The following is a 19,622-nucleotide window of genomic DNA, read 5'->3' on the forward strand; positions in this document are numbered from 1 at the left end:
CTAACGGGGGCAAGGGGCCCTGGGGTGTCGGCATACTGGACGGGCACGGGGCTCTGGCTGTCGGGAAGATACACCATGATGAAGCCGTCGGTGTTGGGCTTGGGGGCCACGCTGGGCTTGCTGCTGAGCAGGTTGAAGGCAGTCCAGGCCGTGACCGTCTGCTGGAGGCCGCCCAGGCTGCTGCCGCGGTTGGTCAGCACGAAGTTGTAGAAGGTGTTGGGCTTGAGATGTGTGATGAGCTTTTTGGTGGTGCGGCCGTCCACGTCCAGTGTGAGCCCGTTGTACTGGATCTGTGGGCCGGGCTGGCTTAGTGGGGTCTGGGCTGACCTCTGGCCGTGACTAAACCTAGATCCCAGCTGAGCCCTAACCCTAGGCTGAGCCCCAATCCTTACTGAGCCCTAATCCCAGAGTGAATCCCAACCCAGACTGAGCCTCGATCCCCAGCGAAGCCCAATCCCACTCAGCCCCAAGTCCAGCTGAACCCCACCACCCCAACAAGCCCCGACTTCAGACCTAGCCCTCACCCTGGCCAAGCTCTAAAGCCTGACCCGCCCCCCGCCTGCGGGGCCACACCTTGTAGGGTGTGGGTGAGTTGTAGTTGTCAGGGAACTCCCAGCTGAGCAGGACTGACGTCTTCATGATCATCTTCACCTTGAAGTTCTTGGGCGAGACTACCAGGCAGCAGTCCAGCGGGAGAGAGCAGAAGAGAAGCCCAGTAAGTGCCAGGGAGGACCGGGCGGGGAGGGGGGGGGCGGCCCAGGCATTCCCTGTTGTCCGCTGTGCCCATGGCCTTCCTGCCTGGCCCTGGCCCGGCCCTGCCTGGCCCTGTCCCAAGACCCTGCTGGGGGAGACGGCGCGGCTGCAGAGAGAAGGCAGAGGAGAAGAGGGGTGGGGGATGGTGGTGCCACCGAGGCACGTCCCACCTTTGCCAACGCCAGAGCCTCGGGGTCCAGACTTGCCTCGAGCATCACGAGGAAGCAGAAAAGTGACCACTTACCTGGCGGGGGAGAGGGAGGGGGCTGGGGTGGGGGTGGGCACAAGGCCCGGTCCGGCTCTGGTGCGGGGGTCTCCGCGCGCCTACCTTGGTCCCGCAGGAACGTCCGGTAGCGGACAGGGGGGCTGTATGGGCCGGGGCCCCGGCGTGTGTGGGCCCGCACTTGGAGGTCATAGGCCGTGTCGGGCTTGAGGCCCTGCAGCGTGAGCACATTCTCAGCACCCGGCTCGGCCGCTGCCAGCAGCTCAGTCTCCCGGGCGGGGCCCAGGGCACCGGACTCCCGGACCGCCACCGTGTACTTGACGATGGCCCCGTTGCGCTCCGCAGGCACGGGTGGCAGCCAGCGCAGCAGGACAGTGCCAGCCGAGGCGTTGCCAGCCGCCTCGAGGATCTGCGGGTGGCCACGGGGTGTGTCCTCCGGGATGCTCAGGACCTCCGCCGCCTCCTCGCCCAGGCCACCTCGGCTCCGGGCCGCCAGCCGGAACACATACGTGGCCCCCTTGTGCACGCCTGATGCTGTGTAGTGGTCCTCGGTGGGCAGGAACTCCAGCGTGGCCAGGGGTGACGAGTCCTCTCGGCCGAACTGCAGGCGGTAGCCCAGTACCTGGTCCTCGGTGGTGCCAGCTGGGGGCTCCCAGCGTGCCAGCAGGCTGCCCTCGGGGGTCTGCTGCACCGACAGGGTGGGGCGGCCCAGCACTGTGGGGACACAGGGCCAGCATCAGTGACCGCCTGCCAGTCAGGGAGCACGGGGCAGGGTTGCAGTTTTAAAAAGTGGGTCTCAGAGAGGCCTCACTGAGAAACGACGACTTGAAGAAGGCAAGGTAGGGAGCCGCAGGGCGGTCTAGGAGGAACAGTGCTCCAGGCAGAGGGAACCACAGTGCAAAGGCCCTGAGGTAGGCCTGTGCTGGATGAGGGTAAGGAACAGCAAGGAGAACCCAATAAAGGAAAACACCCACAGATGCCACAGCGGGCCTCATCTAGGTACCTCCTCCTTTAGTCAGGAAGTCATCCATTTCTCGCCTGTTCACTTGCCCCTCGCTGGCACCTGATTAATATCCATGGGACACAGCAGTGCCCAAATCCTGCACATGCCTTATGGTTTGCACAGTCTGAGTAGCAATGAATGTGCCAAAAGAGGTTTTGGGGTCAGGTAAAGCAGAGGGAAAGCTGGGCTCTGCAAAGGAAACCACGCTTCTTCACTGCAGGCCTTATCAGGACCTTTAATGGACTGTGCCACGAGCGGTCACAGTGTATGCAGTGGGTTCAGCTTAGCAAGCACAGCTCTAATGCAATGTCCCTGAGAGGAGGGAGAGACCATAGGAGGCTCCTCGGAGGAGGTGACATGGGCACTGGACACTGGAGGATATACAGACTAACCAGGCTCAGGCAACAGCATGAGCAGGGCTGGCAGCGAAGTAGAGAGGGGCTGTGTCCAGCCTGAATGTCAGACTATGTGGTCAGAGGTGTGGCATCGAGAGTCCCGGAGAGAGGAATGGGTGTGGGGAGTGGGATGGAGGCCTTTCGACTGTTTCTCAAACACACTCCGAGCCTTTGCCTGGGCTGCACGCGCTGCTGGGGACATCTCCCCCTTGCATTTTCACAGCGATGGCTCTCTCCTCACGCAGCTCAATGGTGGCTGGGGCAAAAACAGAACCTTGAGGCTGATGGGAGGAGCCAGAAGGGGAAACTGAGGCAGGGCTGCCAGGAAGAGGAGGCTTCCTGGTGTAGCTGGAGCGATGAGGACACCACCCCAAAATGACAACCCACGTGGGGTAATCAGAGGCATGACGGGGGAATGACAGAGTGCTGGGGGGGCCCCCAGAGAGGCATCGGACAGAGTGCTGGGGGCCCCCAGAGAGGCATCGGACCAAGACTGTGGGGTAGGGGTGGGGTGGGGAAGGCTTCCTGATGAGGTAGAGACAAAGCAAAGACCTAAAGGATGGGGAGGAGACAGCCGGGAAGAGAGGGATTCTGAGCAGAGGGAGCAGCCGGGTCAAGCCAGGAGGGTGAGGGCATTAGCAGTGGCTGTTAACTATTTGCATCTGGATGGAGGCCAGTAACTGAGGAAGAGAGTGATGATGAGGAGATGGGGTTGGGCCTTGCTGGGCCTGAATGCCCCTTTGAGCAGCCCCCACCCCGTCTGCTCTGGCGGCCCCCCCTGCCCAGTACACCCTTCCCCCACATGGGCTCAAGAACGCTGCAGGGACGCCAGGGGCAAAGCAGCCATGGGGGGAGGGGTCTCATACCTGCTCCCTTGGTCACTACCACCTTGGGTTTGCTGCGCGCGCCATCGCCTTTCATAGTGTAGGCGGCTACAGTGATGGAGTAGGTGGTCTCAGGCTGCAGGTTTGTGATGATCATCTCCTGCAGGCAGGGGTGGGGTTAGTGAGGGAAGCAGGGTGAGACCAGCCCTGTCCACCCTCCTCCCAGGGCTGGGCTCAAACAGGGTGGATGTGGGGCCTGGTCCTCGGACAAAGACGTGCACACGACCTCATGCAGAGACCCCGACAGGGAGCAGGTCCATGCTGAGATGGGCACATGCAGCCTCCCTGGAACAGGGAGTTGCCCCTGCCCTAGTAATCAGGCTCCCAACCCATCCCTGGAGTCTGTCCTCTGCAGCAGCCACCAGAGGGTGCCTGTGAGCATCTGAGTAGGTCCCATCCCTCCTCTGCCCACAGCTCTCTAGGTTTCCCACCTCCCTTGGGTAAAATCCCAAGTCTTCCCTATGGCCTACAAGGCCCTGCCATACCTGCCACATCTCCTCCCCGCTCTCACCTCCTTCTGTTCCCCACCCATTCTGCTCCAGCTATAAGGACCTCCTTACTGCTCCTCCAACACGCCAGTCACGGTCCTGCCCCAGGACCCTTTCACATGCTCTTCCCCCTGCCTCCACTACGACCACTGGTGTGCTGGAATTTCCTATCCCAGCTCACGAGAGCCAGTATTTAAATTTTCAGGAATTTTGTGAGCCAGTTATTAAACACTGCCAATACTAAAAAGTAAATTATGTACACTTACAATTAAATAAAAACTTAAAAAGCACAGAGGTATTAAATACTCAATACCCGCCTCCTAATCATTCCACTATGTTTACACTAGGTTATCCGGTCCCTTGTCCCTTGTGGTAGAAAACGACACAACAAGTGTCATGGTGGGAGTGCTGACCCCACGCAAATGCTGCAGGTCAGGGCTGCCCCACCCACCCATCCGGAGAGCTGACATTTACACCACTGTCTCCACCCGCCTCCGCCAGCGCTGAAACGATACACATATTCGTGTCTTTTCCCATTAACGTTCCTCTCCCACACGGGACTGTGATCCCAGGGAGGGCAGGCTCAGAGCTGTCTCCTCACGGTCATTTCTGCAGCACCTCCCTCAGGGTCTAGCCTACAGTGGTGCTCAGTAAATGACTGCTTGTTCAACAAATGCCAGAGCACCCTGGCTTGCACACACACCCACGAACACCATCACACACGTGTCCACGTTCCCACACATGCACACCACAAACACGTCTAGCATGCCTGGGAGTTGAGGGGGGTCCCCAGGTCAAGAGCATGAGGGGGTGGGCAGGGATGCATGAACAGAAGGTCTCCTGCCCCTGAGCCTCACATTTAGGCCCTCCCAGGGTCTTGGGGGAGGTGGAGGCTGAAACTTCCCTATGGAAGGTGGCAGGGCGTGTCCATTTAGCATCAGACCTGGGGCTCTCAGAAGAGCCTGTGGCCTCCATACAAAAGGCAGAAAGACAGAGAGGCAGCGACTGGCCCAAAGTCACACAGCATTCCCAGCCCTGGCTCAGGGCCTCCGGAACCAGCGTGGAAGGATGAAGACAGTGGTGCTGCAGGCCTTCTTCCTAACCCTGGGTCCCCTGCCCCCTCCCTCACTCAAGGGCCAGAATGAAGTGGACACTTGGAACAGAGAGAGAAATTTCTAGGTCAGGGAAGGTTGCGGCAGGTGATAGAAGGGTCAGGCGGGGTTGGAAAGTGACCCCGCTCTAGTCTGGGTCTGACAGGGGAGGCGGTGGGGTGGAGGAGTGGGTGGGCACTGTAGGAAAGGTATCCCAGGCCTCAGGAACAGCGTGTGCAAAGGCTTGATGGTGAAGACAGCCAGTGGTGTGTGTGTGTGTGTGTGTGTGAATGCGTGTGCGTGTGTGCGTGTGAGTGCGTGAGTGTGAGTACGTGTGAGTGCGTGTGTGTGTGTGTGAGTGCGTGTGAGTGTGTGTGTGTGAGAGAGAAAGAAACTGGAATCTAGGGGCTACCCAGGTAAGAAGGAAGGGATGACCTGTCTTGTGTCCAGGTCACTCCTCTGGGGTCCCCCGCAGGTGCCCCTGGGGCAGCTGTGCCCATTTGCCCGATGAGAAAACTGAGACTGCTAGCTCCAAGAGGGGTGCATCGGGGACCCAGGGGAGGAGACCCTTTGACAGGGGCATGCAGGGGTGGGTGTCACAGAACAGCAAGGCATGGCCCGAGGCAAGAGCACGCCAGTGGCCAGAGGGCACTACTTACATACTCGGCCGTGTCATCCGTCTCCCACTGAGCGTGGGAGGAGGCGGCAGGGGAGAGAGGAGGAGATGAGCGGGGTGGCCAGAGAGAGAAGCAGCGAGAGGGCAGGAGCGCAGGGGTGGGGCACATCCCCACGCCCGGAACGCCACCCTCCCAGGCCCTGCCCCAGAGCCCCGCCCACCTGGGCATCAGCCAGCATGACGTCCTTGATGCGCGGTGGCCCCCGGGCCTCAGCGCCCTCCATGCGCACGTAGTGGACCTGGTAGCCGCGGATCTGGCCATGCTGCCGGCCCGGCAAGGGTGAGCGCCACAGCACGCGGATGGCCGTGGCGTTGAGCGCCTCCGCCTCCACCTTCCGCGGCGGCGCGCTGGGCACTGGCAGGGGGAGGAGGGGAGCAGGAACGAAGGGGAGGGTGGGGGGTGCCGTTACTGGGGCGCCCGGCCCTGCCCCGGGCAGCTGCCCGATGCCGGGGTGACAAGTGGCTGCTGATTAACTGGGCGCCCTAGGCGCACACCACCATTTACAGATGGGCAACTGCGCATCCCCAGTGCCCATGGCTACCTCCCGGGGCCACATGACATGAGAGGGCACCCACGCCTGTTCTAAGGACCGTAGGCACACTCCACCATCCTCACAGCATGCCTGCCACATGGGGCTCTTTTCCCCATTTACAGACGGGGAACCTGAGGCCCGGAACGTGGATTCCACGGTCCCAGGTGAGAAAGAGGCAAAGCAGGGTCTGAACCCAGGCAGTGCAGCTGCCCACGGGGCACCGGAGCTCTTTCTCAGCCAGTCCCCAGATCGGGGCGCCCCCCCCCCTCCGCCCCATGAAGAGCTGCTTCGTTTCTCCCCCATGCTTCCGACACAATGTGGGGCTGCCAACCCGACCTTCCAGGGCCATGGCTCGGAAAGCAAACCAGGGGCTCAAAGGGGCTCAGTTTTATTGGGGAAGCTCCTTGCTTCATTTAGCCCCAGGCCCTCGGCATCCATCTCACTTTGCAGCTTAAAACTTTCTTCCTCGCAACGGGCCGCGGCAGGAGTACTGACACCCCGGAATTTGACCAACGGTACAAATCGGTCTCTCTGTCTCCCAATAGCTGGTGGTTAAATATTATCAGCACACAGTCAGCCTACTCTTAAGTAGGAGGGGTCAGACCCAGGAAGCTGCAGATCCTGGCTCATCCCAAGAGAAGTCTAAACGGTAGGTTTTTGGGGTGAGGGACCATAGGTTTTTTGCAAGTGCTACTTGCTCTTTCTTACACTTTGGTTCCATGGTTTCTACCATTGGACCAAGTGGCGGGAGTGCCAGCTCCACTTCCCAGGCACAAGGCGCAGGGAGCCGATGGCGCCCAAAGGTCTAGAACAGAGAATTCCCAGCCCAGGAGCCCAGGGATTCTCGGGGTGAGAGCTTGCTTCGCGTCTCCCTCTCATGACAGTGGCTTCTACCTTCTGGCCACCAGCCAGCCCAGTTTTCCAGACAGGAGGCTCCGAGGCGGGGCGGACGGGGGCCTGCAGGGGTCCCCAGGCCAGGGTGGTGCTTACCGTCCTCGTCGGTGCGGATGACCACGGGCGAGCTCTCGGGCCCTGGTCCCACCTCTGTGTGAGCGACAGTCGTGATGCGGTACTCCGTCCACTTGTCCAGTGCCTCCAGCAGGATCTGAGTGGTGGTCGGGGGGATGCCGTTCACCTCCTTGGGTTGCGGGTCCTCCGAGCCCAGCGGTCGGTAGCGGACGCTATAGCTCACCAGGGCCCCGTTGTGTGTTTCCGGCGGTGGCGGGCGCCAACTTACCAAAATGGCCGTGGAGCGTGTGCTGACACACTTAACATCTTGAGGGGGGGCAGACGGTTCTATTGGAGGGGGAAGAACGTGGGGGTGGGGAAGGGAGCGGGATGGGCAGGGAGGGGACGGGGAAACAAAAGATGGGAAAGAGAAAATAAAAAAGAAGATGATAACAAACAAAACAGGACCAAAGCAAAGAGAAGTCGAACCCAAAAGAAGCGGGTGTCAACCAAAGGTGAGATGGGTGGGTGGGGGTGGGGCTGGGAGGGCTGGCCAAGAACACTGCACTCACTTACGTGGCTAAACCTATCTGACACATAGTAGGTCTTGGGTAGTGGGCCACCACAGTCCCTGTGGAGCACACATGTGTATGCCAGGCATTGTGATGAGAGGAACAGCAATAAAAGCCCCATTTATTGGGTACACACTATGTGTCAGGCACCTCGCCAAGTGGAATAGCAATAAAAGCCCCATTTACTAGGCACCTACTGTGTGCCAGACATGGTGCCAAGGGCTTCACAGAATAACAGCAAAAGCATCAACTTATTGCCTTGGCTGGGTGGCTCAGTTGGTTGGAACATTGTACACCGAAAAGGTTGTGGGTTTGATTCCCAGTTAGGACACATACCTAGGTTGCAGGTTCGATCCCCAGTCAGGGCGAGTGTGAGAGGCAACCGATTGGTGCTTCTCTCTCACATCGACCCCCCCCCCCCTTTTCTCTCTAAAATCAATAAAAACATATCCTCGGATGAGGATTTAAAAAAAACAACCTATTTACTGAATCCCCATATTATACCAAGCATCATGCCAAGTGCTTCATAGAATAGTAAATGTACTTTTTAAAAAATATGTTTTTATTGATTTCAGAGAGAGGAAAGGAGAGGAAGAGAGAGACAGAAACATCAATGATGAGAATTATCGATTGGCTGCCTCCTGCACGTCCCTCCCTGGGGATCCAGCCCACAACCTACTGTATGTCAGGCACTGTGCTGCAGGCTTTATTGGATAACGGTAATAGTTCCTATGCGCCCTGACCGGGAATCGAACCGTGACCTCCTGGTTCATGGGTCAATGCTAAACCACTTAGCCATACTGGCCAGGCTAAATGTACTTTTTAATCAAACATCTACTGTGTGCTAGATATTTTGCCAGAGGAAAAACAATAAAAGCTCCATTTTCTGGGCACCTACTATGCGCCAGCCACCATACCAAGTGGAAAAGCAATAAAGTCCCATTTATTAGGTAACTACTATGTGCCAAGGGCTTCAGAGAATAACAGTAAAATGTTTATTGAACACCTACTGTGTTGCTAGGCACTGTGCCAGAAAAATAGCAAAAACTACATTTACTGGGTACCTATTGTGTGCCAGGCGCACCACCAGGGATGGTATAACAGTAAACACATTAATTTACTGAACACCTACTGTGGGTCAGAGGAACATCAATAAAAGCCCCATTTATTAGACACCCACTGTGTGCTAGGCACCTATGGTGCTAAGAGCTTCATCAGATAACAGTAAATGCATTTATTTACTGAATACCAACTGTGTGCCAGGGGATACCACTGCCAGGGAATAGCAATAAACGCCCTATTTATTGAGCACTTATAGTGTGGCAGCCACCGTGCCAAGTGGAAAAGCAATAAAAGCCCTGGCCAGTATGGCTCAGTTGGTTGGAGTGTCGTCCCGTACACCAAAAGGTCTCGGGTTCGATTCCCAGTCAGGGCACATGCCCAGGCTGCAGTTCAATCCTTGGTCAGGGCACGTGTGGGAGGCAACCTATCAGTGCTTCACTCTCACATCCATGTTTCTTTCTGTCTTTCTTGCTTCTCCTTTCCTCTCTCCCTAAAATCAGTAAGAGCATGTCCTCGAGTGAGAACAATAATTAAAAAAAAAAAAAGACCCATTAGGTAATTACTGTGTGCCAAGCACCATGCCAAGGGCTTCACAGAGTGATAGTAAAATATTTATTGAACACCTACTGTGCGCCAGGTACTATGCTAGGTAACACAATGAAAGCCACATTTATTGGGCACCTACCATGTGCTAGGCATTGTGCTAGAGCTTCATAGGATAATAGTAAGCACATTTATTTACTGAACACCTACTGTATGCCAGAAGAATAATACTGCCAGGGAATAGCAGTAAAAGCCCCATTTCCATTTATTGGGTACCTACTATGTGCCCACAGGTTGAGAATCGCTAGCAGGGTCGCCTAAGACCATCGGAAAACACAGATATTTACATTACGATTCATAACAGTAGCAAAATTACAGTTATGAAGTAGCAACGAAAATAATTTTATGGTTGGGGGTCACCACAACATGAGGAACTGTATTAAAGGGTCATGGCATTAGGAAGGTTGAGAACCACTGCTCTGGAGACTACCCCCTTGGCTTATAGCAACCAGGACCACTGTCTCGGCCTCACTTGAAAATGATGCCAATGTTTTTTGTTTTTTTTTTAAATATATTTTATTGATTTTTTACAGAGAGGAAGGGAGAGGGATAGAGAGTTAGAAACATCGATGAGAGAGAAACATCGATCAGCTGCCTCTTGCACACCCCCTACCGGGGATGTGCCTGCAACCAAGGTACATGCCCTTGACCAGAATCGAACCTGGGACCCTTGAGTCCGCAGGCCGATGCTCTATCCACTGAGCCAAACCGGTTAGGGCGATGCCAATGTTTTGAGCAAACTATTGTGTACCAGTTAGCCTGCCAAGGACTATACCAGAGTAATGCAAGTGCCTACTGTGTTGATCTTAGGTTCAGGGCTTTATAGAGAACACAGCCCATATTTAGCACCTACTGTGTGCCAAAGTCTATAGATCAGAGTTCTGTTTTGAGCCCCTGCTGTGCATCTGGCACTACACTAAGCATTACAGATCAACAGTAAGTCTTATTTACTGAGCACCTACTATGGGTGGGGCATCATAATAGCCCTCTAAAGATAAAAATAGCAGTTGCCTTTTATGCAGCACCTACTGTGTGCCAGGCATTGTGCTAGGAGGCTAATTGAAAAACAGTAACAATTTCCTTATATTAAACACTTACCATGTGCTAGGCACTGTACTAAGGGCCTTGTAGAAGATTAATAGTTCTCATTTCTTAGGCACCTACTGTGTGCCAAGAACTGTTAATGTAGTAACAGTAGTCCCCATACATTAAGTACCTACTGTATGTCAGGCACTATGCTGAGGGCTTTATTGGATAACGGCAGTAGTTCCCATGTATTAAGCACACCTACTGTGTGCCAGACACTGCCAAGGGCCTTATATAAAAATGGTAATAGCTCTTATTGAGCACTTACTATTTGTACACACGATGCCAAGGGCTTTGCAGATAATAACTCCATGTTTTGAGCAAAATCTGTGCACCAGCACCATGTTAGGCCCTTTCAGACTGACAATGGCTTCCATCTGAGCACCTACTTTGTGCCTAGTACCAGGCCAACCTCTTTTAAGAAAGTACCACTTGCCCTAGACCAGTGGTCACAAACTCATTAGTCAACAGAGCCAAATATCAACAGTACAATGATTGAAATTTCTTTTGAGAGCCAAATTTTTTAAACTTAAACTTCTTCTAATGCCACTTCTTCAAAATAGACTTGCCCAGGCTGTAGTATTTTGTGAAAGAGCCACACTCAAGGGGCCAAAGAGCCCCATGTGGCTCGCGAGCCGCAGTTGGCCGATCACGGCCCTAGACGGTTTGGCTCAGAGGATAGAGCGTCCGCCTGTGAACTGAAAGGTCCCAGGTTCAATTCCAGTCAAGGGCACATGCCTGTGTTGCAGGCTCGATCCCCTGTACGGGGTGTGCAGAGGCAGCCGATCAATGATTCTCTCCCATCATTGATGTTTCTATCTCTCTCTCCCCTTCCTCTCTGAAATCAATAAAAATATATTAAAAAAACAAAGAAAGCACCACTTATTGAGCAGATTGTATGCCAGACACTGTGTCAAACAAAGGCTTTGCAGAATAATAGTAGCCTCCATGTTTTGAGTCCAATTGTGCATCTGGCATGAGGTTAACCTTGTGACAAACTGCTAATACCGTCCATTCGTTGAATGCCAACTATATGCCCAGCACTGTGACAATCCGTGTTTAGATTTAAAACAGCAGCTGCATATATGAAGCATCTACTGTGTGCTAGGCAATGTACTACAGTGACAGTTCCCACATATTAAGCACCTATTGTGTGTTAAAGGGCTTTATGACATAACAGTAATAGTCTCCATGGGTTGAGCACCTACAATAGTCCAGGCCCTGTGTTATGGGCATTACTGATAATAAACCTCAAGGTCTATGCACCTTTTTTGCACACGCAGCACCCTAAGTCTTTTACAGACTCAAGATGCATCCTACTGATCATACCTCATTTAATACTCATGGCTCTCCTAGGAAGCCAGATCTATCACCCCTATAGTCCTACCCCATGTTACAGATGGGGAAAGCAGGTTCAAAACACAGCTGCTTGGTTTTCTATTATCACTGATTGAGTACCTACTGTGTGCCAGGCCCCCACCCATACTGGTGCTTTTTATAGATCACCTCCCATTTTGCAGATGAAAAAACTGAGACCAGGAAATGGCAAGTTGCCTGCCCAAGGGCACGTGGCAAGGATCTGAATCTGGGCTCAGCTGTTCTCCACGGACTCTCTCAGCTTAAGGCTGGGAAGACTGACCTCAGCCTGTACCTTCTATCAGCTCAGGCCAGTTGAGGGTGGCTGGAGCCACACTCCCTCGGCTGCCCAGGACTCAAAAGTCAACCTTGCTAGAGGGAGGCCCCGAAAGTCACTGGCCTTGCTTGATGAACTGGCCTTGCACCGAGCACCTTCGCCATCATGCCAGCCTCCCTGTTCACTGGACATGTGTTTACAGAGTATCTACTACATGCACACCCTGTGCTCGACCTGGGGATCCAGAGATGAACTGGAAGCCCCATCTTCAAAGCCATCAGGCTGTGAGACTGGCTTCAACTAGAATCACCCTCCAGCCTCCCTTAAAGTGAAATACCAGAACTAGACACTTGGGGGTCCCTCCTTCAAAAATAGACACTTAGGGTCCCCTCCTCCATTTCTTGACCAGCCACCCCAACCAAAAATGCCCAAGGGAATCAGGCAAGAGCGAAAAAACCACTCAAGGAATGTGCCGGAAGGAATGGATTCACTGAGAAAGGGGGAGGAAAAATAAAACCAAAACCATAATAAAATACAAAACAACAGTGATAGCGATGATGATGATGATGAGAAAAACCATAATAAAAGAAGGACGCCTTCCAGAGCACTCCCAGTCTGGTTACCTACCTTCCACTCTTCAACTGCTAACCTATAAGACTTTCTTACGAGGGAGGGAATGGCGAAGGCTGAGCTACAAGGCAAGACCCAGCTCTGGGTGGGTCTCCAGACGCAAGCGGGCCTACAGCCCTGCTCCGGCCCCAGTGCGGCCGCGGCAGCTCCGGACAGGTGCCGACGAGGCAGGCAGGCGGGACGGTGTCTGGGGAGACCCACGGCTGAGTGGTCTGGCCTCCACCTACCCTTGAGTTCAGCCTAAGCAGCCCGCAGCCCCCGGGATACGCCTGGCCCTGAGTCTTGGCTGTAGTTCTCTCAGGCCCCACCCATCTCAGGGCGAGAAGTGGAGTCCCTTCTCCCCCAGTCCCTGGTCCTTTGTCCTGGGCCGCCCCCGAGGTCCGCATGGCTGGGCCAAAGCCGCTTTGTTGACGACCCTGGAGGCCGCCTCCTTCACAATCCGGCCCAACCTGCGCAGCATCTTGGGAGGGGGTGGGTGTGGACAGAAATACAAACACGGGACTTCGGGCCTTTTACACAGCATCCACTGTGTGCCAGGCACTGTGCGAGGCGGGTAATGAAAAACAGTAAGACTTCTGAGCAGGCATGCTTCTTGGCTGTGGGGTGGATTGGGGGGGGGGGAATTTGGGGGGCTGAATTTGGGCTCTGGACTGTCCGTGCAGCCCAGAGCGGCTGGGCAGGTGGGGAGCACACAGGGTGGGCCGTCTTTGTGAACCTGCTTGAGACCAGCGCGTACTCACCTTCGCGGCACCCGTGCCGGTCTCTCACGTGGCCACCCGAGCCACAGGACACCCTCACTGATCGCCTCACGCACAAACACGCCCAGACGCCTGTGACCTGCAGAGCGCTCGGCTCGGCATGGAGGGGTGGGGGGGAGGAGGGGAAGACTGTGGGGGGGAGGGGGGGTGCATCTCCAAGGCCCCTGATCCCAGCGGCTGACACCCTGGCCCGAGTTGCTGTCATTCTCGACTGACCCGAGACTTCCCCTAGGTGCACACACCTAGGCGGGCTTGAACGTTAGAACAGTGAGGCCGCTTCCAGCACAAGGCCTGGGTGGCTAAAGCGACTGACTGAGAAGTGGGAGGGGAGGAGGGCCTCCACGACGAAGGCCACAGCAGTGGAGACCACAGCGGCGGAGGCCACACCAGAGGCCACACCAGGCTACGCTGAGCAGAGAGGAGAGAGCAGAGGGAAGAGAGGGAGGCAGGGACGCAGCAGGAGGGCTTGTGGAGATCCTGGGTTCGGAGGAGGCAGGGAGGGTGGTGCCGGGGGCCACGGTGTGGCCCAGAGCCAGCTCCCGGCTGCAGGGTCCTGGCCAGAAGGGAACTTGCTTGTGACAGGAAGGCCGGGCAGGCACAGCAAAGAACGCTGGGAACCTGAGAGCCCTGTAGTGGGCCCTGTGCTATCCCTGGCTCTGGTTCCCCCCACCCCGTCCTTGGTCATGAAGACCCTGGGTTGGGGGAAGGGCCACCCAGGGTGCGAGCTGTTACAGCCACATGCACCCCTCTAATTAGTCCCAAATCAGGGAGAGGAAGGGAAAGAGGTGCAGTCAGCAACTCCTCCCAAACGAAGGGCAAAACCACAAAACTGGTCCCAGAGACACAGCAACCAGAGCCTGTAGGACCCCCTGCCCTGGTGGGGAAAGAGAGGGCAGCGCCCGTGGACATGTCTGAGGTCGAGGAGCCAGGAGGGGATGAGCCAGAGGCGCCCCCCACCCCTACAGCAGGATCCTCCTGGGTCAATGCACAGAGGCCATCTGCGTCGGCCGAGGTCCCCCCAGAAGACGAGGGCGAGGTCCGCGAGACACCTACTGGACTGCAGCGTGCGCTGCCGCACCACCGAGGTGAAGGCGCCCAGGCCCTGTGGGGAGCGTGCCGCCAGGCGGAAGGCATACTCCGTGTTGGGCTTGAGGTCGTCCACCACGAACGCTGTGGCCGGGTCGAAGGTCCTCCCGACCTGGGAGCAGGGGCAGGGGCCGGGGCAGGGGCAGGGGCGGGGAGAGAGACACAGGAGAAATGGAGACATACACAGAGAGAGACACAGAGAATCAGACAGAGAAATGCCAACAGAGACATAAAGGCACACACACAGAGAAACAGAGAGGGAAACAGACAGAGATTACGAACGAGACAGAAACACAAAAAGACAAAAAAAAGGGAAACGGAGAGGCACAGAGACAGACACCAACGCATTATAGAGTGAGACACAGGAGAGAAAGAGACAAGGGGGCAGAGGGAGGGGGAAGAGACAGAGACACGGAGATGGAGAAACAGAAAGGAGAGAGGAGGGAAAATGAGCAACACGGGGGCAAAGAGCAGGCGGAAGAGAGACACCCAGACGTCAGGGGGACACGGGAGAAAGCGCAAGCAGGCGAGGGGGCCCAGTGAGCGCCCTGCTGCCTCGCCCCCCACGGGCCCCCAGGTACCTCTCTGCCGTGGTCGCCTTCCCGGAACAGAAGCTCATACTTGACGATGCTCTCCTGCCTTGGGGGGCTCCACGAGAGGCCGATGCTTGTTTCAGACTTGGCCTCGGCCCGGAAGTTCATGGGCTGGCCAGGCACTGGGGGAGGCAGGGGAACAGAGATGGGGGAGGCCGGGGAGGGGTTCACCCTGGGGACCTAACCTGCCGGGTGCCTGCATTCTCCTCAGAGTCCCGTGGAGCTCAGGCTGCTTGTCTCCGAATGTTTCCAGAATGTTCTCCCACTGTTCTTACTACTCCGGTGTTCCCAGGGGAGCCCCTATTGACCTCTTGTTGTCAGTTGTCCACCTCAATTCTCCCACCCTTTCTGCGTCCAATGGAAAAAACAAACTCTCTTTTCAAATCACCCAAGCCTTCCCCGTCCCCCAAATTAAGTGCCAGGAAAGTGGTGGGGACGCTACTTGGAATATGCAGCTCCATCCTTTCCTCTCTGTGGGGGCAGAGTCCCAACCCTCCTGTCCCTTCGCGTGGGTTGCCTGTCTTCCTGGATTTGGGGTTCAGAAAGCCTGAGCCCACGAGGAAAGGATGAGAAACCTGCAGAGAGCTGGGGTCCCACACACCTAGATGCCCCCGCGCCCCGCCTCCCGGTCCTTCCATTTGAGAGGCCGGAGCCCAGCCCACTGCCTTTGGGTTATTTCGAGGCGGCGGCATGCAGCTCTCCAGAGAGCAGCGGACGAGGCTCTCAGACGCCCACGGGCCCGGCTGTGAAGAACGACTGGAAACGGCACCCTTTGTTCAGATGCAGCCGTGGGGAGCTATCTGGGTGTCTGACTGCAGCTCCACGGGCTAGCCAAACTAGACTTTGCAAGGGAAGCCAGAAATTCGGGTTTTCTAGGACAACTTCCTGCTTTGAAACGCTGGCACAGAGGTTTTTTAAAGAGCCGTGTGGGACAAACTAACCACTTTGTGGCTTCCAGGCGAGAACAGCCAGCTGCCTGTCAGAAGAAGGCACACTGCACCGCTGCCTCTCCCTCTGCCGGGGACCCCGAACCCTGCTCCCCCACAGAAGCCACACCTCCTGCAGGCACCTCACCTCCCTGCTGCGTCTTGACCTGGATGGGGTCCGAGAGGGGCCCGTCGCCCACGGAGGTGAAGGCCAGCACGCGCACGGTATAGGTCTCGTCCTCCAGCAGGCTGCCCACCGTGGTCAGCAGGCTGTCGTCCACATTGTGCTTCTGCCAGTTGCCCACGGGGTGCTCGGGCTCCATGGTGTAGTAGATCCTGTAGCCCCGGATCAGGCCGTTGGGCTCCACGGGCTCCTCCCACTGGATGATCATGGTGGTGGCGCTCAGCATGCGGGCCTGCACGTTCCGCGGCGCGCTGGCTGGGGCCTGCTCGCCTGTGCGGGTGACGACCGACTCACTGGGGGGGCCCTGGCCGATGGAGTTGACGGCTGACACCCAGATCTCATACTCGGAGTTGGGGCTCAGGCCCCCGATGCTGTACCGCGTCGTGGTGATGTCCTCTTTGATCTGGTACGGCCCGTCTTGGCTCTTGGATTTATACTCGATGACGTAGTAGGACACGGGGTCTGGGTTACCTGAGTCCCACGTGATGGTGATGCTCGTAGCCGTATTCTCTGTCACCACCGGAGTCCCGGGGGCTTTGGGGAGAGCTGTGGGTGGGGGGCACGGTCATGTGTTGGGTGTGCGGCCTACGGGCCCAGAAAGCCGTGTGACTCTCAGCTACACAACTGCTCTCTCTGAGCCTTTGTTCCCTTGGCAGTGACGTCGGGCCTACGGAGCCCTATCCCATCACCTACAGCCGGGTCAGCCACGACGGTCCAAAGGCTAGCACCTGCTTTCGTAAATACCGTTTTACTGGAGCAGCACTTACTTACGGCCAGTGGTCACTATTCCACTATGATGGGAGAAATGAGTGGCTGCAGCAGAGGCTAGATGACCCATAAAGCTGAAAATATTTACTTTAAAAGAATATTTGCTGTTTTAAGAAAAATATTTACGTTTGAAGGAAACACAGGCGGTCCCTAGTCCACAGCTCTCTCTCTGGTTCACTCTGCTCAGCCACAGGGCCCTTGTGTCTGTTCCCATTCACACTTGCTGTTCCAGTACCTGGAATGCCCAGATGGCCACATGGCCAGCTCCTTCTAAAACCATTCCTTAAGCCTTCACTCACCACCTAGGCTAAAAGCTACCTTGCCCAGTTCCTGTCACCACATAGGTTATCTCATTTTCACATGTGTCTGTCCACCCACCAGTAGGGTCCAAGTATTGTTTACAGCTGTGTCTCAGCACCTGGATAATTGTGGCTTTCTCCACACCGGCCTCAGGAAGCATTCACCAAGAGTTCAATCCCTTGGCAAAATGACGAACAAACCAGCTGACCTAGGGCTTATTAAACTTTTCCTGCAAAAGCTCAGACAGTAAATACTTTTAGCTTTGCAGGCCTTTGTTGAGACTAAGCTCTGCTTTTGTAGCCAGAAAGCTTCCATAGATAAGGCATGAACAAATGGGTGTGTGCCAATAAAACTTTATTTATAAAAACAAGTTGAGGGCCGGATTCAACCTGAGGGCTGCAGTTTGCTGGCCCTTGTTCTAAAGCTAGAAAAATATTTGTGGGTACCTTCCTCTGAATCTCACCCCAAACTTGAAACCTAGGGAGAATCTGCCATCCTCACACCTTACCCTCCCGATCTCTCTGAGTCTTTGCATAAGCTATTCCTTTTCTTAAAACTATGCTCCATCTCCTTTGGCTTATTCCCTTTCAATTTAAAGTCTTTCCCTGACCTAACTTTCCTGGGAAATGGGGCCTTTACTCTGGGGGTGTGAATGGCGCTATGTGGCCCCCATCACAGCCCTAACCAGCCTGTATCATAGCTACATGGCTACACAGGTGTTTCCCACTTTGGACTGTGAGGTCAACAGAGCAAGACCATGCCTCATTCCATGGGGGCAGGTCCAGAATAATTTATAAGCAATAAATATATGACCACAGAACTATCCCCTTCAAAGCCACGAACGTCCAAAGCCAAAACTCAGAGGTGTTCTACCTGTACCCCATCACCTGCACCAGGATCAGGGGACCACCTGCCTCCCCATGCCCCCTGCTTACATTTCACTGTGATCTGGGCCACAGCCTCGATGACGCCCAGGCTGGACATGGCTACACATGTGTAGTTGGCAGAGTCCTTGACATCCGTGAGTTCCAGCACATTCCGACCCACGGGCATGTCATCTTCGGGTGTCAGGTCCTCAGCCCCCTGCATCCACTTGACATATGGCATGGGCGAGCCCACGGCTACACAGGTGATGTTCACGTTGCCCCCTGGCATGATCTCGTGGCTCATGGGCAAGATGGAGAATCGAGGAGCCACGCGGCGGACTGGGGGCAGGAGGGAGATGTGTGGAGTTGGGTGTTGAGGGGGAGACAGAATGCAGAGGGAAAAAGAAAGAAAAGCAAGAAGAAAGATAGAAAGGAAGGAAGGAAAGAAAGAAAAAAAAGGGGGAAAAAGTGGAAAACAATTTAAATATAAACAGGGCTGTTTCCTTTTCCCCAGTTGAATTTTTTAAAATTCCAAATGAAAAGAAAACAAAGAAACCAAATTAAAAAACCAAATTCCAACACAAAGAAACCAAAACTTCAAAGGAAGGTACTTCACAAACAATAGAGATATATCGATATATAATCAGAGACATGAAGCATTATTTCATAGCAACAGGGTTTCAGAGACCAGAGGGACTGGTCACAGCACAGTTACGAACACAAAAATTTATCAGCTGTTTCTCATCTTTGATGACAGATGTGGCTTCAGGGAGTTGACCCTCAACTCGCTCTCCCAAGTGGGGAGCTTCGTAGGGTCCTGGCTGCATGTGGGGGGCTCTGGGAAGGACAGGATGAAGAGGGGAGGTCAGGGGAAGAGTTGGAACCAGGCGGCACAGGGGGCTGGGAATCTCAGCCCCCGCCTTCCCCCTGGTGACGCGGGCCCCGCCCACTTCCCCAGGGGCCCTCCAGGAAAAGATGAGAAACTCTAATGAAATTTTTGTGGTTTTTGGGTATAGAAACCCTTCTAAAAGCTTCTGTCGGATCTCACAAGTTTCCATTGATAAATGCAGCTCTCAGAGTCACAAACAGCATGCAAAAGAGATTGGTTGAGAGAAGGAGAAAGAGAGAGAGAAAAAGAGAGGCAGGAAGAGGAACGGAGAGAGAGCTAATGCATGGGAGAGGCCTGGATCTCAGGGGCCTTAGTGCATACTCATGTGGGTGCCAGAGAGAAGAGACAGGGGAGGCAAAAGAAAGAGAGAACACAGGGAGAGGGACAGAGAGAGGGAGGGAGACAGAGAAAGGAGGAGGAGGGAGGGGGCCCACTTCAATGCTGCATATTAATTCTAGCGGATGTGACCCAATGTGACATGCCACATTGTCACATCACAGCCCTGGCAGAATACAACAACAACGATAATAATAATAATAATAATAATAATAATAATAATAATAATAAACGTGGGGAATGAACTTGAACGCTGAGAAAAACAGGGACATGTTCTGTGCATTTCTTAGCAGGGAAGCGGATGCAGCCTTCGGTCCCCATCTCACAGACCATGAA

The 19,622-nt window shown here is 55.1% G+C and overlaps 1 protein-coding gene across 1 annotated transcript in view; it reads right to left on the minus strand.

Moving 5' to 3' along the window:
* PTPRS (protein tyrosine phosphatase receptor type S) overlaps positions 1 to 19,622 on the minus strand; it is a 99,410-nt gene that overhangs the window by 15,631 nt on the left and 64,157 nt on the right. The window contains exons 7-17 of the mRNA XM_080674890.1: positions 18,131 to 18,400; positions 16,092 to 16,673; positions 15,006 to 15,139; positions 14,392 to 14,536; positions 7,037 to 7,342; positions 5,675 to 5,868; positions 5,497 to 5,523; positions 3,241 to 3,358; positions 1,082 to 1,690; positions 574 to 671; positions 37 to 290 (exon numbers count right to left, since the gene is read on the minus strand). Of these exons, the coding sequence (XP_080531016.1) occupies positions 37 to 290; positions 574 to 671; positions 1,082 to 1,690; positions 3,241 to 3,358; positions 5,497 to 5,523; positions 5,675 to 5,868; positions 7,037 to 7,342; positions 14,392 to 14,536; positions 15,006 to 15,139; positions 16,092 to 16,673; positions 18,131 to 18,400 (2,737 nt within the window). The remainder of the gene's footprint in view (positions 1 to 36; positions 291 to 573; positions 672 to 1,081; positions 1,691 to 3,240; positions 3,359 to 5,496; positions 5,524 to 5,674; positions 5,869 to 7,036; positions 7,343 to 14,391; positions 14,537 to 15,005; positions 15,140 to 16,091; positions 16,674 to 18,130; positions 18,401 to 19,622) is intronic.

Source organism: Plecotus auritus, assembly GCF_963455305.1.
Source record: "Plecotus auritus genome assembly, chromosome: 6".
NCBI lineage: Eukaryota > Metazoa > Chordata > Mammalia > Chiroptera > Vespertilionidae > Plecotus > Plecotus auritus.